Source organism: Trachurus trachurus, assembly GCF_905171665.1.
Source record: "Trachurus trachurus genome assembly, chromosome: 3".
Classification (NCBI taxonomy): Eukaryota; Metazoa; Chordata; class Actinopteri; order Carangiformes; family Carangidae; genus Trachurus; species Trachurus trachurus.
The window spans coordinates 7,156,575-7,178,102 of NC_139893.1; the positions used below are offsets into that span (position 1 = coordinate 7,156,575).

At 41.2% G+C, this 21,528-nt stretch overlaps 1 protein-coding gene across 1 annotated transcript in view; it reads right to left on the minus strand.

The window, feature by feature from the left end:
- The window catches only part of gpc6a (glypican 6a), a gene marked incomplete at its 3' end in the record, with an annotated part of 155,610 nt that extends 134,710 nt beyond the window's left edge, over nt 1–20,900 (minus strand). The window contains exon 1 of the mRNA XM_084001291.1: nt 20,717–20,900. Within this exon, the coding sequence (XP_083857417.1) occupies nt 20,717–20,876 (160 nt within the window). The 5' untranslated portion in view covers nt 20,877–20,900. The remainder of the gene's footprint in view (nt 1–20,716) is intronic.
- Nucleotides 20,901–21,528: the final 628 nt, after the last annotated feature.

Genomic DNA, 21,528 nt, shown 5'->3' on the forward strand with positions numbered 1-21,528 from the left:
CACAAAAAGAATCATCTCACTGCCTGATCATCACAGTCACTCCATTATTATTTAAAAAAAAACACTTTTTTAATCACAATAAGTTGGTAAAAGCCAAGTCAGTGTAGAACGGCACTGTTGATTTAATAACTTGTGTGGCCTTGTAAAAACATGTTAAACAGCAACAGTAATTTGAGTTACTGTACCAAATATTGGATTTTCGAAGGTGAACTTCTGACTATCACACCTCTGTGAAATTTTACGGTCTGTTGAATTAGAATTAGATAAAATAACTCAGCATTTATGATTCAATAAGACAGACGATAAGACTGAGCATATTATTTTCTTTTTATACTGATCCCGGGGAGAATGCCAAAAGAAAAAGTGAGTCCATAAAGTAAACCCTAAAGTTCAGAAAAGAACTGAAGTAAACTTTGCTTTAAATGTGTTTCATCTAAGAAGAAAAAAAACACATGCATTGTTATGTATTGTGAAGTGGCAGGAGCTCAGATGCCTGAGTGGCACGCTGACACGTTGGCCAGCGTGTTGAAAAGGAAAGCAGAAGCAACAAATAACAAGAACAACAGGAAGTCATAGAGAAGAAATTCAATTTTTCAAGGACTGACAATGACTCAATTCAGAGTACACACACTCTGAAATCCTTCAGTGAAGGAGATAGTGGACAGCTGGGCACATGGTCATGCCGCCCTAACTTCTGTTTACTCAGGAATTGTTCTGCTTGGTCATCCACTGCATGGCTGTCAGCAGGTGGGTCTGTTTATTCTGTTGTGCTACAAGGTGTGAGAGCTCGACAGTCCAAGAGCACTGAATCGAACTCCAATTGGTCTCAGTCGCTTTGCCGACTCATGATAAGGCTTCAAAGGAAGAGCCGAGGATAAGTCTTCAAAGCCAAGGTTTAGGAGGTCCGGAGGCTTCCACTTCAACACGGGAGGTCAAGTTAAGTGAAGATTTGATGCAGTAATCTGAAAAAAAAGGGTGTAAACCCATCTCCCCCTTGACTGGTTTATTCTCCATACATACATTGCCAAGTGTGTGCACTTTCCCTCAAGTGTTCACTAGCTGAAGGGCCATTTCCTATGTCTAGGTGTCAGGTGGAAGTAGACAAGCTCACATTACTGTTTCTAAAGTTGTAAACCCAAGTCATAATGTAAAAAAAAAATCACTTTTTAAAGCACTTTTGGTAAGAAAATCTCTCCAAAAGCTGAATTCAAGATAAGAGATGAGACTTTTTATTGATCCCACTTACTTTCTTATCACAGCAGCAGAAAGTAAAAGAACAAAGGTAGAAAAAATTAAATATGATAAAAGAGATGTTTTATTATGGTTCAACCGATTATTGGCATAGCCGTTATTCTGCATTTTTACAATAATCGGCATCAGACGTTTTTGTCTAGGACAACAGATTGGCTGTATAACAATGTCCTGCCCACAGCCCCAACTGAACAAAGATTTGTGTTGGAGTTTGTATTACTCTACAAAAATTTGAGATCTTTGAATCACAGATTTTCCCAGTGTACAAAAAAGAAACAAATAGTTTACTGTATTCAGTCTAATCCCAGGTTTCTTCTATTTTCTTTTAAATTTATATTGGTTTCCTTGACTAAATCTCAGTATCTGCGCTGAGAAAAACACGTTGGTCGATCCCTACATCCTATACAGTTCTGTATATAGTATTTAGGAAAATATATACGGTTTTGTACAAATTATTTACGAAGAATATGTATATCTATACAGAATGTTGCTTGTGCAAAGGCTGAAAAAGTATACAAAATGGTAATTTAAAAAAAAATCCAGTAGACTAGGTTATAATCCATAAACTGAGGCTGTGATTTAAAGTGGCAAGTAAAGGCTACTAGCCTTGGTGGTGTGGAGGCCATTCTTCTTTCACAAACCTCCATTAAGTCGTCATGTTTTCAGCTGACGAAGCACCAACCATGAGCCGAGATAAACCAAGTGATCTGCCCACACAGAGCCGATGGTGAGCTGACACCACACATATCTCCTGCTAGTTTCCTGGCCCAAACAGTTTCATGTGTTTCTGGTCAGATTACAGTGCCAGAAATGATGGAGTTTGATTATTTCACTTCTAACTTTGCGAAAATGATCCCTGCTGGTCGGACTGAAGGGGTTTGTCATCTCCGCTTCCAGTGTCAGTGTAAATCTGCTCAGCTGCATTGTAATGGCAGTAGCATTTGAAGGCAAAACACATTCGCCAGCCACTGGAGAGTCCTATAGACACAGACCTCTGGAAACAAGTAAAGAGACTTCCTGATATCTTATAAATCGACATGATTAAAAAATGCCATGGGTATCCTTCCAGTCCAATAACAGCGCCACGTCAGGACTTGTATAAAAGGTTCCCGTCATGTGCAGACACCGTTTCCTTCTTGTCTGATTAAAAATACCAGACTGAACAAGACATTTTTTTATTTATTTAAAAAAAATAATCTTATTCCAATAACTATAAACATATGTTGCAGGGAAATGTGAAAGCTCCAGAATATGGGATGGATGCTGTGGGAAAAGAGTGGGTTCTCTGCCCATTGAGGGTCTGGTGCCAGACAGTGTGATTGACTCCCAATAGGATTCATTAGTCTACCTGGCCAAAGGGCAAACTGCATATGGGCTACGCCATCTGGTGCATCCCTTGACCACTCTTGCCAGCATTTATAAAGTGAGAACATTCTTGCCAGAGCTTCGTTCCAAACAAGCCAACAGATCACAAAGTCAAGAGAGAAAAATGTATTATTCACCCAGGCTGAAAATTCATAAAAAAAAGGTGAAGTGATGCAGTAAATTAAATTAATTCCTACGGAGTGCCGCAGCATCAATTGTACTCTGAGTTTTCACCCAAGTTTATTCCCTGAAAACAGCTCATAAGAAGCCCTAAAATGCAGTGAATATGCTTCAGGCAATGTACGATGCATGTAACCTACATTTAAATTGAAATCAAGATTTGTCTTCATCTGGTTCCAGGATGTCTTAGACTGCTGTTTTTTTTTTACTGAGGGTTTCACACCGCAGCACAGCGCCAAGCTCAATAACAGGGAAGTACCATCTTGAATGAATCACATTTATTATCACATTGATCTGCCACCAGATTCCAGCTCCAGTCCTTCTCTCTCTCTCTCTCTCTCTCTCTCTCTCTGTCTGCTCTCTAGTCCGGCTGCCACAGAGCGCAGAGACTCATTGCCTTCAAATGAGGGCAGAGGCCTTTAGGAACAGGTCCAAGCTCTTGACATTTCAATTCAACAGCTGAGTTTACTCGGGCCAGGTCTCCCACGATATCCATAATTCAATTTATTTCCAACTCCAGTCCCCATGTGTTAAAGCAGTGGTTCTGTTGAAAAATCCATCACTTCATTTACTGTACAGCTTCTGGAGGTGTAAGGCTATACCGACAACTGTTTCTTGCTTCTTGTATTATTAGTATGACTGAATAAATTTATGATTTTGATCATTTAGCCCCTTAAACTCAAAAAAAAAAAGACTCCTATTGAGAAATTTATACCTGAAAAGTGGATTTTCATGCAATTTCTAAAAATGTCATGAAGCACCTTGATTTTTTTTCCGGGATTAACAAAAGAAACAGATTTTTGCCTTCGGTTATTTAATTAGCAGACAGTTTCTGAATAGATTTCCCACAAGGAATATAAAATGTATAAACTTACACATGAGGAAAATTAAAACAATATCTCTCATCGCTGATTTCATGTGAATAATTTGTCTGTTTGTATTTTATTTGACTTCATGCCTTCTCACGATGTCTTCACTTACTAAAAGGCAGAAATTTCCTGACTGGAAGAGACCATTCATAGTGTAGGTTCATGACAGGTTACTGTGGCATATGGATAATGAACATATGCACATTGACTTTCACATTATTTCCTCTTATTAACGCAGCAGCAGTATTTAAGTTAAGTCCTGTGTATCTTTGTATTCATTCCAAATTAAATGAAAAGAAAAAGTCACTTTTTGAGCTTTCAATGACTGCGTTGGTGTTGTGCATTTCAGAACGACACTCTCTCTAAGCCAAGGGTCATTTAAACCATTAAAAAAAGCCGACTACAGTCAGTCAGCATTACAACTAAATCTAAGGCAATAAAGCCCACATGAAAGACAAATGGATTTATGGGGTAATGTCAAGAATTTCTCTGAATGACGGTCCCCGACAGTGCCGCTCTTTGTCTTTTCACCTTTTCTCGCTGTTCGCTACTTTCTTTGGGCTCAGTGTTTCAGCCAAGTTCAGCACAGCAGAGTAAAGGCTGAAAGGCTGGCGGCGCCTCAGCTCCCACTGAAAGGTTGACACCTCTATCTGTGGGATCTATTGACTCAGGTTCAGCTTAGGCCTCTCACACATCTGGGCCGTGACTGTCGTTTCTTTATTTGGGCTGCAGCATATTTAAAGGGCCCTTTATTCATGTGACATGGCCTAGATTAGAGGGCAAAAGGGAGCTCAATCACACTAGCAGCTAGAATTAAAGGTTGTTGAATGATGGGAGTGTATGAATACTCTGTTACGTTATACACAGGAGAAACGCTACGAGCAAAGTGAGTTAAAACCAGCAGCTTCTGTTGTCGGCATGATGTTCCAGATGTCCTGTTCTAAAGGTTAACGTTTCAAATCAGCATAATGAAGGAGTCGCTCCCTGCAGTCAGAGTCCTTCTAAATGTAGTGGCACGTCATCTGACTCTTGACTAACAGGTTGCGTCCAAAATGCAAAGGAAAAATGTAGGATACCACCTGCCAGGTGATGCTCTCACGCTTATGCTTCATACTTTTTAATTACTTATCATACATGGCATCACATCCACTTAAAAAAATTTTGATCATGAAAAATGCTCACTATCAGAGAAAGACATTTAACCTCAATGAAAAATATGACAAAATATTTGTAACAGCACTCATTGTCAAATGACTGGAGTTAACTGAAGTAATGTGTTTGATCAGAGCGTGGCACTTGCAGAAACTAGATTGTATCTCGGTCAGTGATGGTCCTCGAGAAATGTAGTTTCCTTTGAAAACAGTGTGGCTTTCTACTGTAGCAGAGAAACTTACTTAAAGAGGAACTATACAAGTCCGGTCGCTGTTTTGTTAACACTCCTCCCTCCTTCCGGCCATGTGCACTGTTTTCAACGAAGCCAGCGCAAAGGCAATCCAAGGAGTGGTGGACAACGTTATATATCATATACGTTTTACAATGTGTATATTTGTGTATCTTAACTGTCATAAACAAGAGATTACGGGCTACGTTTGTGTCGCGATGTGGCAGAGATGAGAGCTGGGACACCGGGCTGGAGGCGCTGATCTTTCAGGCAGAGAGCCGTCATTCTTCCCGTAACAAGTCATTTAATCATTTGCCAATTACTCCGAAGCTGTTTAATATCTAGCATAGTTCCTCTTTAAAACAGTGACATGAACCTGTAAGCTGTGTCAACTGTAAATGTATTAGATTTTAGTAGAGAAGCAATTTTTTAAAGCAGAAGTAAGCGGAATGTTTGTGTTAATATAAGTCTTAAATAGTTATATCTTCCGACAGCAATCACTTATATAGAGTGTTCGGTCTGAAACAGGGGTCTCTCAGTCACTTTGCTCTGCTGTAAGCCAAGGAGAAAGCTTTCCTTGTATCCTACAACCTTTATCCAATGAGGAGAGAGAACGGCATAAAGGGGCGGTCCTCTCTGTGTGTGCAGCCAAAGGATGCGCGTGAATGTGGTGACGTAGGGACGAGGGCGGGGACTGCTAACTCCATCGGCTGACAGGAAGTTAGCCAAAACGACCGGATCGCTTACTTCTGCTTTAACCATTGTGTGGCCTGGGAGCGCTATAAAAAAAGTTTTTCTTCTATTTAAATGCCTGATAATGAAATATTTTGTATATTACTAAATCAAGATAAAATTGATGATCACCAATGCGTTATGGGTCTTTTATTAAATTTTGCACCAGCCAGTATTCGCGGGTCCACGAGGTTGTGCTTTAGGGCGCTATTGTGCTTCAACCCATGCTCTCACTGGTTCACACAGACCAACCCACTCTGCCACACCCCCCAAACGTACGGGTTATAGAGTAAAAAGTGACAATATTGTGCTTTCTAGCTAAATCAAAAGATCCATGCAAATGAGGTCTATGATGTCATATATTCCAAAAATAAGTATAAAATCGTTTTAACAAGTTGGAGTGAAGTTGACTCGCAAGGTGAAACCACAAGATTGATTATTTTATGCTACATGCGTCAAACAAGATCGGGTCAATATGACCTGCGAAGGCCGGCGGTGTTATTACAAGCAAAGAGAACACAAACAAGTCTAGTGATAAAAAATAAGTGGCAACTGGTTTGGTAATCAATTATGTGTGGAGGCTCTCAAATATGAGGATTAGGCTGCCTTTTCTATATCTTTTTCCAAAGGGAAACTAATTTAATTTGATATATACTGACTAACTTTCATCCAATTAATGAAACTAATTATTAGATGCAGATTTAGTATTCATCCCTTTGATCAGGAAATAAATAACAATTGTGGACGCCATTGGTTCAAATCTGAATGTAACATTAAGTGAAAATCAAAAAGAGGCTGCTCTCTATTTCATCTACCTGAGATGATCTGTGTTAATTACTTGTTATGGTGAAATAAAACATGAAATAATGAATGATTAAGAGTTTTTACAAGCGAGTTTGCACATGCTTTCTAAGGTGTTATTACTTGTCAAGAGAAATCCACGAACTGGAAGTAAACCCAATTACTGTGTTAAATCACATCTGTCTGCATGTTGAAGTGGGAAAAATGCATCAAGCTCGATTGATCTCACTGCTGCTCTGCCATCTGGATCTCCTCTCCATCACCCAAATCACCCACTTTCAACTATTTCCACTGGGGCTTGAGACCCAAATTGAATATGTCCAAACAAGATGACACAGATAATTCCCACAATCGCTCCAACCATATGTTACCACACTTCAAGACTGGTTAAAGATTTTCTAACTTTCAAATAACTTCCAAAGTTGGGGAGAAAAAAAAATTGCATGACAGTAATGGATAATTAAATACAGGGTTCACACTGTGACATGTACATAGCACCAAGGTACGACTTACTGTGTGAATTCAATCAGACATTTCCTCAAGTTTATAATTTAATGGCACACTTGCCAATCTGATATCAACCCTTGTCTCCTTTCAGCTTGATGATGAACAGCCTGTGATGACGGAAGTGTAGGTGGAGGTTAATAAACACACTTTGCATGTATGGGACTGGGTGATGACTGTTTTGTTCACAAATATCAACTCTGGTATTCATCACAACTGATGGCGAGGAAGATACATTATATGATGATGGATTCTTTCAAGTGTTAATCACATTTACATACTGTTCACTACACGTCTTCAATCAAAGAGGCACTTTACCTCCGTGTCTGTCTACAGATGGTACACAATACTGATGCTCTTGTTTGGGCTGGAGTCCCACTGGGAAAAATAGTTGTTTTTCCACCTCTTTGTGTGTGTGTGTTTTTTTTTCTTCTCAATTTTCCTCCAAACATCTTTTACTGAATTTCCCCAAAGATGATAAGGGCTGGAGGCGCACCATTTTGTATAGTGACAGAATTGCACCAGCCAGGCCCTGTGCTGAAAAACCAGTCGGCACTAAATGAGAAACTATTACTGAGCTGGGAGTATGAACAGGCAATATCTTAAATTATAGGCAATGGGAATGAACCCCAGACCGTGATTTAAAGATGTGAGAAAGGAAAAGCTAATACCAAATCATGGGAATACCACGCCACTGACATGCACATTGAATAAAAATCATCATGTCTTTGGAGCTACTGAAGTGTCTTATTAAAAGACAAGGTGCACATCTAAGTAATAGCGCTTTTCCAACAAAATATAATTGAAAGGCTGGGTATGGGAATCAGCATTACAGGGAATTCATAAGTAAAACAAGTCGTACGCTTTCACATCAAAATGTCATTTCCTCGGAGCCTGGGTTGTTACGGTAACTCCAACATGACATGAGAGTGGAATTCAGCTTTAGCAGTCCAACCCAAAGTGACACCGTCGACAGCTCTGTTAATCTACCACAGATAAAAAAAAAAATCTATATGAATGAACGCAGAATGCATCCTCACATCAAAAAAATCTAAAATCACATCTCCTCGGCGAATATCTTGTTTTCCGTTAATTGTAGTCAGGCGGCTTCAAACACGCTTTGAAATCGGATCAACGCCAGGACCTGCGACGCTGCCTCCCTCTGATGTACAGGTTGGAGCACATCATGTTGAGCTTTTTATAAACCACACTTTTCCTCCCACCTTACATCTCACTCCGGCACCTTCGCTAATTATAACTCAATTTCTCATCCATTTGTGCCTTTAATGAGCATTTCTGCACTCCTTCGACTTCACACCCAGTGTCTTGAGACTGGTAGTTACCTGCCTGGCTGGAGGCTCTTTCAGGTAAATGTCAAAAGGTAAGTCACAGCACGAGTCAACCACTTGAGTGGAGCTTATGGCCCTCGTGCTCCAGCCATGCATGCAATCTATTAAAGCAGACCCACGATATAGTGCATATAGCTTCATCCCTCCGTTATGGGCGACGCCATGTGACCAATTTTCCAAACAGAATTAACAGCAGAGTCTGGGATGAGGAAATAAGAACATAATAGCATATGAATTTCCAAATCATTACACAGAGCCTCATTAGGCATTTCTGAATCATGGGAGTTCCTGACTGGTTGGAGATTAAGTGTTTTACCCTCTTGTTATCCTTGTGTTGGAAAAAGTTCATAAGGATCGTGAGCACCACAGATGTACAGTGATATCAAACTCAGGAGGTTTCTGTGAAAACCCAAACAGCTTGACTGATATTTATATTTACCACCGAAAGAGTCCAATTCATGTTTATGTCACAGAATGTTTATACTGTTACTTCTGATTTATTTAATGACTTAGCTAACATCCCCTCTCTCCCTAAATGAGGTATTAGAAACAAAAACTTAACAGCTATGAAAAATATATTCTAACAGTGCTAAACATGATGTTTGAGGGGGCGGCAGAAAATGAACACATGCTGAGTTTCACACTTTTTCAAAAGTTCAATCTGTACTATTTCTGCTTCTAGGAAATAGCCACAGCCTCACATACTGATAACAGTTATCACCTCAGCCCACCTACTTAGCGTTCGTATAGTATCATCAGATTAACTGCCAGTCAGATAGCTGTCAGCATGTACAACATTAAAGGGATAGTTAAACATTTTGGCAAATTGGCCCATTGCCATAATTCCTATAGTTTTACCAGTAGGTTCGTTACCTTTAATTGTCGGTGCAAGCTATTTTTAAAACGGCGGAGCAGAGCCGCGAGCTGCTCAGAGCTACGCTACAGAGGCTAATGGGATTCCTTGGTTTCCCTCATCAAACTCATCAAATACACAATCCAACAACTCCAAAACACTCTGGTGGACAAGTTGTGACCTGCACATTCATCACGCTATGAGATAATAACAGAACGTTACAAGACAGAGTTGTTGTTGTTTTAGAGGTAAATTCATGCAAAACCACTGATGCGCGTTGCCTTCAGGGACAGTTTTTCATCAAGCAGTCTCTGAATTTACCTCTAAAACAACTCTGTTTGGTAACGTTCTGTGATTACCTCATAGTTTTTGATGAGTTTGATGAGGGAAACCAAGAAATCCCATGAGCCTCCATAGCGTAGCTCTGAGCAGCTCACGGCTCTGCTCCGCCGTTCTAAAAATAGCTTGCACCGACAATTAAAGGTAATGAACCTACTGCTAAAACTATAGGAATTATGGCAATGGGCCAATTTGCCAAAATGTTGAACTATCCCTTTAAAGTCCATTACAGATGTGCTCTGGTTAAGCTGCAGAAAGTTTTGCTCAGCTACTAGAAAAAGTTTTACAGTCAACAGTTATTAAAGCAAGAACAGTTAAACACTCCATTGTCATTTTGCCATTGGCGTATAGATAATTAAATGTGTTGTGAGTTGCCTGATGTTAGCCACTGCCACTGTTACCAATACATAATTGGTTGGTCTACAGTTGTTTTTCTGAGACATTATGAGCCATTCCTGCTTTTGCGGGTGTCGTTAACAGGAATCTTGCTTCATGCACATGATAAAAAAAAAAGTAAAAGTTAGATTTTAAAGGTTCATTAGTACAATGATGTATTTCTCTATGATGAAGCACTGTGTTAACAATGCCACCTGTGACATTCCTTCCCCAGCCCTGGAAAGTAAGCCTATACTGTCAGCATTAAGCCATAAACATATCATTAACTTGCAACAGGTAGTAAACGAACCACTATGCAACCAAGAAAAAATGTTGATCTGTTTGCAAGCCCTACATTCTTGTGGTCACAGAAAATCACTGGACCAGCCTCTGTTGTAATCATGTAAATGTCCAACAGCTGAAAACACCCATAACAAGGGAACTAATGCCTTGGGATTCACTGCTTATTCCATGCCAACTATGCGCATATGTTCTTATTTAACGAGATTCTTAATTGTGATTAATCATCAACGTCCCTGAAATGGACAAAAAAAAATGCAGTTCTTTAGAAAATGTGGTTAAAAAAACTATTGAACTGCATTTGCCTTAAGTTTCCAGCAGCGTTATCCACACTTGGTCAATATTAGAGGCCAGGCAGGGAGCAGCAGAGACATACGGCGAGGTTAAATCCCTGCACTCCGGCTTCTGGATTCATCATGCTAACTGGTGCATGACTCAGGCCTAAACACAACAGCTGGTGGTCTGAAAAGCCCGAGGTAGAGCCCCAGGGTGTGAGATGACCAGCCCACTCATTTACCAGCAGCTTACACAGGGGACAGGAAACGGCGGGGTTCTGGGAGCAGGAGATGAGGCTGGCTGCTTTTCAGATTCAAGCACCCTCCAGGAGCCAAAGAAACAAGGATGGTGCCAAGACGCATTACAATGACAGATGTTTCATTGGACACATGCAGAAATCCAAGTGTCTAAAAGGATGTAAACACTGGATATACAGGCTTGTTAACCCATATATCCTAATAAGTCTTTCCAAAAAACGCTCGCTCCTCCTTTCCGATGGACCTTGAATCAATGAAAGTGAAAGATATTCTTTCTCAAGCCTCATCAACATTCTCCGAGCGACAAGACTTCAAACCGCTTCTCTCCTGACATTAAGGTTATACGAGCTTGTCACATTTGTCCTGATGTGAAGACTCCCCGGAGATGCACTATGTGGCCCCTCATTGGAGTCAGTGGTGTGAGCCTGGATATCTTTTTACTGCAAAACCGCCTCCACTCTCCCATCAGCCACCATGATAGGTGATTTAAATGAACTGTTGGTTCACCCCCCGCTGTACTTCTTTAGTTCCGGATGACTTCTGATGTCGTTCCATGGCACTTTGCGAGTCATATATCCAACATGCTTCATTAGAGGCCGGTATCAAAGGGACGCCATGTGCAGCACGGTCACACACACATGCAAAGTACATCCAGTTACACAGGGTTATTAAAAGCCACTGTGATACACTTATTTTAAAATAAGATGAACTTTTAGCACTCGCTAAATCATTCTTAATAGTTTTTAATACCCCATTTGAAAAATCTGTTATGCCCTTTCCAGAAATCCCCCACAACCCCCCCACCACAACATCCATTAACATCGGTGTAATTTTTTTCTCACAGATCACTGAGTGAAGGAAACACTGCGCCGAAACTGGAGTAAAGAGGAAATGAGGCAACACGGGGGTGACGGGACGTGGGGGCAGACCTCTGACACAAGCTGGGGTGTCATTATATCCCCCAAAGCATTTCCCCGGCAAAATCTATTATTTAATGTGATAATTAAAGCCCAGGAATGTGACCCCCCCAGGGTTAAGATCAGCCCTCTACCTTTTTGCATTAACATAAAAATAATAACGACCTCCAATTAGTCTCTCCACCTCAAAGCTGTGAACGAGATCACACTAAACTGGGTCACGAACTCGTGTAATCAGTATAAATTTCCTAATTTATAACTGGAACAACACGCTTCCTCTGCATGGCACTTCCTCAGAAACAGCTATGGCTCTTTGACAATACGATTCACAACAAATCTCTAAGAGTCCTGCTGTGGTTTTCTATTCTCCTGTTCCTTGGCGAGCCCTCATCATCAGTGAGAACCATTCATGCAGCCGGAAATCTCTTGTTAACCCGAGTGCGGAGCTGCAGACGTGAAACGACTGCACTTGGAAGTTCACCGCGTGCCACAGTAGGTAAATGTTGAAATATGCTGCCAGGACGGAACATTTTTCCCCCGCTGTCCTATTTCCAAATGTTACAGTGAACGTGGCGGCTTACAGCTCATTTATTAGAGCGGAGACGTAGCAGCAACACACAACCTTAGCTCACTGTCAGCACAAAGCTTTTCTTCATCACTGCAGCCTCCTGAACTGAATCGCACAAAACCAAAAAAAATCGGAGCAGGCCCTGTACAATCACCCTGTATTCCAATTAAAATCAAAATGTTTCAGGCTGGAAACTGTGCACGAGTTGAGCCGAGTTTGAGCCGTGAGACCCAGGACAAATATATAACTACATGTCCATGAGTTCTAGTCGACCTGGATGTAGAATCGTGATGTAGAACAGATTTCTATGGCAGCCGAGAGCATTTAAACAGAAGCCTCCACTCAGTGATATATTGATTTCACTTTGCACAGGTTGAAGTGAATGTCACTGATTTTCTTTGGGCTGTATTTAATTTTCTCAAGGAAAAACGGAAAAGAACTGTTGAGTCGATGAACTATAGACCGTGGGAGCAGAATGACGTGCGAGTTAAGTGACTACTAAAAAAACCCCAACTATATAGCATTAATGGATAAAACCAGTGACATACAGCACTGCGGTGTAATTTTTTAACAACAAAATCCCATCCCAGCAAAAATTGGATCAATGCCACTAGCCAATATTGTCCATGTGGCCAAAGCTTCAGCTTATTCCTCTGTGCCATAGAGCTCCATTATTGCTCAAAAAGCTTTAAAAAGGCACCGGTGCACTGGACTGCTGGGCAGCAAATCCACCACTGAAAACAGACCCCAGCCAACAAATACAAGATTTACTCCTGTTGGAGTGAAGTATGCCAAAGTATTTACAGTGCCCAGCTGTGTCAGGGAAATGTCTTGATGTTTTTTGAAATGCAGGTATGTAATCATGACCTGTTTTGAAAGGCTTTTCAGGAGCGATGAATTCCAGCTTGTCGTTGAGCGCTGCGGAGGAATTCTGAGAATATCGACACACATTCCTGAGTTTGGTATTTGTTGATGATGGTAAAATGACACAGAATCATGAGCTTTATCGTTTGCTATTGTTGAAGAAAATTCTACATGACCTTACAGAAAAGTTTTGTCTCGTTTTCCAATCCTCGCCTTCATTTTCTTTCTTTTCTTTCTTTTATCCTCCAGTTCCTTCAACGGTTCAGTGATAAAAGCATCACTATATTTAGAGCCTTGCATGATGTTCACAGGCCTTAAAGATAACCGCTGATGTGCGTGTGGGGCTTTGTGTCTTCATGTTGAGGCACCTGCGCTATTGATTTGGGTGCATCAAAAGCCCCCCTGTGGTTGTTACTACAGTGACACCATCGCCGAGGCCTTTCAGGGTTTAGGAACAACAACAACAACGGTGTCATCGTCACGTCTGCAACGCCAATTCCACCATTGTTGTCTGCGTTTGTTGACAGCATCTGACGTTTCCATGACAATTGTTGGCACATCATGTTTATCTGTGCTTAATGCTTGTTTACTTCCGAGTCTCTGAGGGGGAAACTTATTTAGCAAATCACCTCAGCCATGTGTACTCGCCTGTGTCTGAAAAACAAAAATAAAAAGTCCCCGGTGTGAAGCATATTTGCATCCCTGACACCTCGATATGATATACCCACGTGGGTTTTTCCTCCTCTGTGTGGCCCTCCTCATCCCGAGCTTTATCATTGGTGTCAAGCTTGGGACTTCTATTCAGAGACTAAAACCCCCCAGAGGGAAATAGGCGCCGAGGGCAAAGAGAGAGGGAGAGAGACCATAAACACAACACAACGCCTTGGTTCTCTAACATACATAATGAATAATGGGAGAAAAAACACAAACACCGCTTGGCTGGAGGATGAAAATAGCAGTGATTAGTGTTGACTGTGCAGTAAGCAGTATACAGTATATGGCTTCAGGTTTATCCTAAGGGTTTTATATCTATGATCATTAATATCCAGCCATTATTTCAACTCATGTCAACACTTATGTGACAACATGACCCCCACCTTCCTATTGTACAACACCCTCCATACACTAAAGGAGGAATGCTTCTACTGGTGAGGGGGGGCTTGTTACCTCAAGCTCTTCTCATACTAATGTATGGACAAGGAGCCGAGTTGAATACTTCATTGTTCTTTCTAGAAACACATATAAAGGGCACCATGTAGCAATGCATCTGTGCAACGCAGCGAGTCAGATCACTAATCCCTTGAGTTCAGATGGATTACACCCTACCTGACTCCCCACACCTCATGATTTCAACGCACCGTTAGTCAAGGATGCTCCACCGTCCTGATCTGGTCCCTTTTACTGATAAAATTTGTTTATTTTCCTGCTTGATCTTTCTTCACTCTCCTCCATACTAATCCCTCTAAACATATAATCACAGCCATCCTTTAACTTCTTGCTGTTATTTCCTAGTTCCTCTTGAGGCTTGAGAGGGTAGAGATCCTTAATCCCCCCTCCATTACTGATTTAGGCCGGCAGTTGATTGAAAACTGGGGGGGAAAAAAGAGTGCTACAGCAAGTCTCCTACGCTCGCCGGAGGCTTTTCACACCACTCAGAAAACACCATACATGGTGCTGAGGGAAGCTTCCAGGAAGCTCGCAGACCATATGCATTTCAGGCATGAACGCCTGCCGAGGGTTGACACATTTTTCTCAGGTCAGGACAGCCGCCCGACATTTTTTCATTCACCGAATCCAACAAAAGGTGGAACATTATCGCTGGAAGATTTGACAGTGGGACTCATTCAGATGCTCCATGATGCACACATTCTGTCCCTGCAAACGAAAAACAAAACGCTTTTGTCGTTTTCTACCACAATGGAGAGGCAAGAGGAAAAGAAAGAGTGGGAAAGTGAGGCTAAACTGTTCCAAACACACATGCAGACATGCACGCACACAAACACACACAGCCTAATCTCCCTCACATCTCATTAACCGTTCTCTCTGAAGATGTATACAAGCTGGCAAGAGACTTATTTCCAATTTGGCAGCACCAGGAGCATCTTAATGGGCTTTGGAAAAAATGCCCCACAGAATTTTTATATGGATATTTCCTGAGCTGGGCCTTTTGGAGCGGTATTCCCACACTTTCACTAAAGGTCTCATGTCATTCCATTATTTCCTGATTAGGCATCTGGCTGTGAACACATCTAAGACTATTTCCAAATTAATTTTGCATAACTGCCCCAACATAATACTGTAAGTAAATTCAAATGAGATCAGTGTAACAAATAGACTGTTCATTAAATCATTTTGAGACAATGTCCAGAAGATCAATCATGGCGTGAATGTCTCACTATTTTTGTGCTATACTGTATATCCAGTAATTTGAAACTTGTGATATAAGTTGCCCATGTGACTCACCTGGTAGAGCACATATCACCGACCAGAGCTGAGTCCTTACTGCAGCCTGTGCCCTTTTACAGCATACTGCCCAATGCCTTTCCTGTTTATCTCTGCTATTACTGGGGAATAAAGTGAAAATGTGAAGAAAATCTTGGACCTAAATAAATAAATATATTACATAAAACTCCAGATGAACAGTAATGAATAGGTTCAAACCTGAAATGCTGATTCTTACAATGGAGGTAATAAAGCACTGACATATGAATAATTTGATTGATAAAATTCTAATTTCCTTGAATAATTCAGGATAGATACTGTAGATAGATAGATAGATAGATAGATAGATAGATAGATAGATAGATAGATAGATAGATAGATAGATAGATAGATAGATAGATAGACAGATAGACAGATAGATAGATAGATAGATAGATAGATAGATAGATAGATAGATAGATAGATAGATAGATAGATAGATAGATAGATAGATAGATAGATAGAGTCTTTACTCATAAGAATCTCACATTTAGACGTTAATGTGCTGTGAGACAGATTAGATAGAGGTTTATTTTTAGAGCTGCAGTAATGTGCTCTATGTGGTCACTGTTGAGAATAATGGCTGAAGGTTTAACTGGGTCCTAACCCTCATTTATGTAGAAACAGCAAAGATCTCATGATACCTGTGTTGTGTTTAAAGGAACTGGGGAGTCGAGTTAGATCACAGCGATAAACAGAGTCGTAGCTAAGCAGGATTTTCACATGAGGAAAAATAATGCTGTATTGTGTAAGAGCTAATAAATGTTCTGTTGAGAGAAATCAAATAATATTCTTTCAAGTTGCTACAGATGAACCCCAAAGGTAATTGTTATGCCTGAGAAAGGAAATATAAGACCCGGGCAGTGCATTAATAGGAACTGCAGCACATCAAGTGATTTTGTTTCAAAGCCGTAGCAAAGAGCCGAGTCCACCCATGAGAATCCCAACTGCTCCGTGTTAGTGGATGTTGATATTAACAGCAAAGCCTCAGAGCAGGAGCTCCATGGCAGGGCCCGACTGAAGCATTGAGGAGCGGTTGTGTTTATGAACAAAGGGCTGACAATCAAGCAGCATTGTGTGCGTGACACTATAGCTAACGCCTGACACATGCACACAGGGGTGATCCTCGCAGGCGAGCGGTATTGTCGGGGCTGACTGCTGCATAAAAACGCACCAGCAAAAGGCAGCGGTACACTGACAACAGGGAAAGCAAAGGAAGGAATCACAGGCTCCAAGTGGTGGAGTTTAATGAAGCTGTTCACCACATACTTTGAGACGTTTTTTCAGATTCACTCCACACAGAGTGGAGCGGTGCTTTTCAGCACAACCTCTCTATCTTACCCACCTGCTCTTTGCAAAGAAACCTGGCCCTCATCCGAGCGGCCTCTTGCTGTATGAAAACTAGTCTGAAGGCAATAAGATATTTCCAATTGTCCCCGACTTCCTAACTCTTCTGGATTGTAAGCAAGCTGAAGCAGCATCTATGAAGTGGGCACCAAGGTTGATCTCAAACCGAGCCCCTAAAAAACTTACGTCTGCATCGGTGTCAGACAGTTATTTCAATCCCAGGATAAAACTAGGTATGATGAGAATTTGCCAAGCACAGCAGCGAGTGTGACAGACGTGTTATATTGCTTCGTGAGGAAACCACACGTATAAATTTGACTGTCTGTCGGAGGCGGTGCAAGACTATGTACCAAATGGTTCTGCTTTTATACCTGCAGAACACTTACAATGTTGAAAATTTGAAAAAAAAATCACCCTAGAACAACTTCACAGATTTAGATCAAAAGATATCAAAGCCATAAAGAGGTGACCGGCCTCCCGATGTAATCTCTGAACCATCAATTCAGGATTTCCACTTTGACGGTTTACCAAGTTCTTTATGTTCTGGATATTTTTTACGACTCTGGAGCCTGTGAGACCCATTCAGACACTTCTGTAATACTTCAATAATGGATGGCCTGCAGAAGTTAGATAGCAGCAGAGAGAATGGGCTCATCCAGAAGAGTCTGACAACAACGCAAATAAAGACAGCGTTCAGAAATTCCAGCCACAAACACAGAACATAGGCCTGAATAAAAAAGGTGCATTTTGTTTAGCCTCAACAAATATTTAAATTTAATTAATTTAAACTGAACGGGCTTGATGTTTAATTTAAGTTAAAGAATGGATTCAATAATTAGCCTACTGTATTAGGGTATGCAAAAACAAACATCTGTATAAACATATCTCTGTTTTTCTTGTCGCTGGCAGAGAGCTGTCAAAATAATTAGCTTATGCAAATGGAAGCTTACAACCTGAGGTAGCCACCTCTGCAAATGCATTAAACCTGTGTGTTTTATGTATATATATATATATATATATATATATATATATATATATATATATATATATATATATATATATATATATAGTGGCATAGCGGCAGCATGACATAGCAGATGATTGAGGGATGAGCGCTAACGCTGTTCATGCAGCGTGCCGCACGTTTGTATTAGCATAGTTAATGAGGCATAATTGAGAGCTTTCTATCTCCAGAGGCCTATATCTAACCTCTGTATTTATGCAAAGGTTATTTGAAGACAACAAGATCCAATTACACATAGTGTATGGGCTGCACATGCATTGTAATTAGGATTTGATCACAGCCACCTAAACCATCTTGGATGAGATAAAGTCTTTGACTGAAACTTGCTGAAGTTCCAATCAGATCAGATCAGGGTGGAGTGGAGGTTGAATAATAAAAACTGAAAACTCTTTGTAAGGAAATAAAAGTATGTCCAAGTATTTCCAAGTAATTTTCAAAAATGTTATCTGACACAATCTGAGTTCCTGTGCAGGGAACCTGTCCAGGACTCCAGGGAGGTGGAAGCCAACAAAAACTGTGGTCAGACACTGGATAACTACATGTTTTTCACTCCTATGAAGAGCAGCTGCGAGTCCAAGATTCTGTCTCACAATAGATTAAAAATACACAAGAAGTTACCCAAATATAAACCAGATGTCAAACATTGTGAAACGAGCCCTGTTCATGTTTCAGTGCTAAATATTTTGTGCAAATGTCAGACTGAATCATGGGACTCAAGCTCACTAGCCTTTTCGCACACACACACAATACAAAATACACATATTAACAGCTGTTTTACATCCTGGGATGAAGTGTAGAGATATTATGAATTCAATCACAAACCATCACTTGGCAACACTGATGACAAAAACAGAAAATCAGTGGAAACCACAGAAGCCACTGTGTCTATCCAGATCATATCGAGAGTCAAATACTGAAATAAAGAATAAAAGCAGCAGCACCGAATTAGTACTTTTAAAGGTGAAACAAATAAGTGTTAAGGCTAATTACTCTCACAGCAGGGTCTGATCTTTCTGTTTAAGACGTGTCCCCTTTTCAACTGTTGATAAATTGAAGATAAATTGAAGATTTTTTAAAACGGAGTAAGTGAAGACACAAAGTTTTGTCTTTCTTTCTGCTCTCTCCGAACACACAAGCTGCCTGATTTAGTCATAACATGAAATATCCAAACAGTCGGCAGTGACACTGACGGCGAAAACTGTGATTGGTTTAGAGGTCTAACTAGGTGATATTGGTATGGGATATTATTCGTAACACACACAATCCCTCACACACAGAGACGTACACACATCGGCAACAAAACTATCAAATTCCCATCAAGCCAAAACCATGTTAAAACCAAATAAGGCGGCATTATGATCATTACTGCCTGACACTGCCAATTACCAATACAGTATCTCTATGTTGTCTGAAAGAGGCAATAGAGGGATTAACTTCAGGTCTCTCTGCCTCCCCTCTTCCCTCTCATGAAGCAGACTATGTTTACTGACTAATCTCCTTTCCTGCTTTGACCACAAATGTGATTACCACCACACAAGAGATAATAAAACCCCATATCTCTGCAGTACCAAAGAGCATGAATTAAAACCTAAGCTGTAGCCTTGAGGAATATCGAAAAGAGAGAAAGAGGAAGGGAGAGAGAGAGGGAGACAGGGTGAAAGAAACACAGCAATGGGAGTAGGTTATTTCGTGCTGAGTGCAGACAGCCCCCTACTGGTAAACAGTATTCACTATTTATCCAAATACAACACAACAAGCTCCATGATCTTCTGTTGAATGTGAGCAACAGGTATGCAGCCGCCGCCGCTTTCACAACCACTGTTCAGGTGTCGCCGTTCATTCACCGCCTCTGTTCAAGACCCTCCATTTGTAAAAGGATCTGAGAAAACGACAGTGGTGGAGGTGTCATATGGTGAAACCTGGTGTTAAATAGGTTACCTACCTATCAATCTATGTAACCCGTGGGTGAAGCAGCCTCTTCTGAGGTGAGGCGCTCCGCTCTTTTTTAAGGGTCAGTGAAGATTGTTGGGGCGAATCAGGCGGAAGGTGACAAGTGAGTTTTGTCAGTTTTGGCATAGATGTTTAACAAAAAAAAAATCCACCAGTTTGGCCTCTAATATGTAAAACAGAACAGGTAGAAAGAAATATTTGAAGTATACGAGCATGGACAGAAGATTGTGAGTTTTTTTTTTAAGCACTTGCTTTGTCACAGGTGTATTCTGGCTATTAAATCCTGTGTTTGGTGTAGTTAATGACTGAAAGGCAGCTGGCTTATTGCTCATAATTAACCAATAAGGCAACACAGGGTAACACACTGTCCTCAAATGTGCACTGAATCACATGTGGCTCAATCTCTTTTTCTTTTTTTTAAAAGAAAAAACACTAGAAACAAGATGCCCAGCAGCCTGCATGTGCTGTGAATTCAGACAAAGTCTGTGTCATGAAATGGGATGCTGCAAGAAGAAGGAGAAAAAAAGCCCAGACTCTGTTTGGACTGTGATAAAACGGGACAGTTGCACAGGATGGATTTGATGCTGAGAAGGTTTGAGGAGGATCACATGGTTCAGGTCGTGTGTGTGAGCCTGTGTGTGTGTGTGATCATGATCAAATTCATTTGAAAGGTGGGAATTGACACGTGGTGAAAAGGGGCCAAACGCAGAGATGATCAGTCAGATTCTCCTACCTGATATTTCCTGATGAGGTGCATTGACGAGGCTGAATCCTTTAGCGTTATAAGCTTGTCTAACCTCGCTACAGCTCCGCGCTTTGCTTTCACCACCAGATGACAGGGACAGCAACGACAGAGTACATAAGGCGACTTGCAGTCTCCACATCGCATACATCAGTGAAATCCTTGATAACGTTTCACGGTGGTGGAAACACGAGCTCCTTAAAAAAAAAGAAGAAAAAAGAAAGAAAGAAATCCAGAAGGGCTGCTAAAGGGGGGAAAAAAATCTCCACTGAGCGCGATCAGATGTTCATTCAAACAAAACCAAAAAATAAAAAGGAGAAAGAGATCACTCCTCACTTTAGATACTGGTACGTCCACCTCATCGCAAAAAAAAAAAAAGAAAAGCTCCGTAGTCTTCCCACCTCAAAAAAGAAAGAAAAAAAAAAGAACCCGGTGAGTCCGACTGCTGCTCCGGCTTCAACACAAATCCGTAGGAAGAGGACAGTTTGCTACCTGGTGCTGTCGGTGCCAACAACTTCTCCAGCAGCAGCAGCTCCAGCAGCAGCATGCACACACACACCAGCTCTGTGTGTTTGTGTCTGTGTGCGGACGGAGAAATGCAACGGAGACGCACGCTGCACGGCGAGCAGAGCAGAGCAGAACGCACAAGGGCAGGGCGGCAAAACATGGAGTGGAGTGGCTGCGACTTCAGCAGCTCAGCATCCAGTGGGCGCGCGCTGTCCTCCGCCTCTACGCATCCTTTGGTGATGCCGATGCCGATGCGCACCACAGACACAGCAGAGCGCAGACAAGTGTTGGCGGCG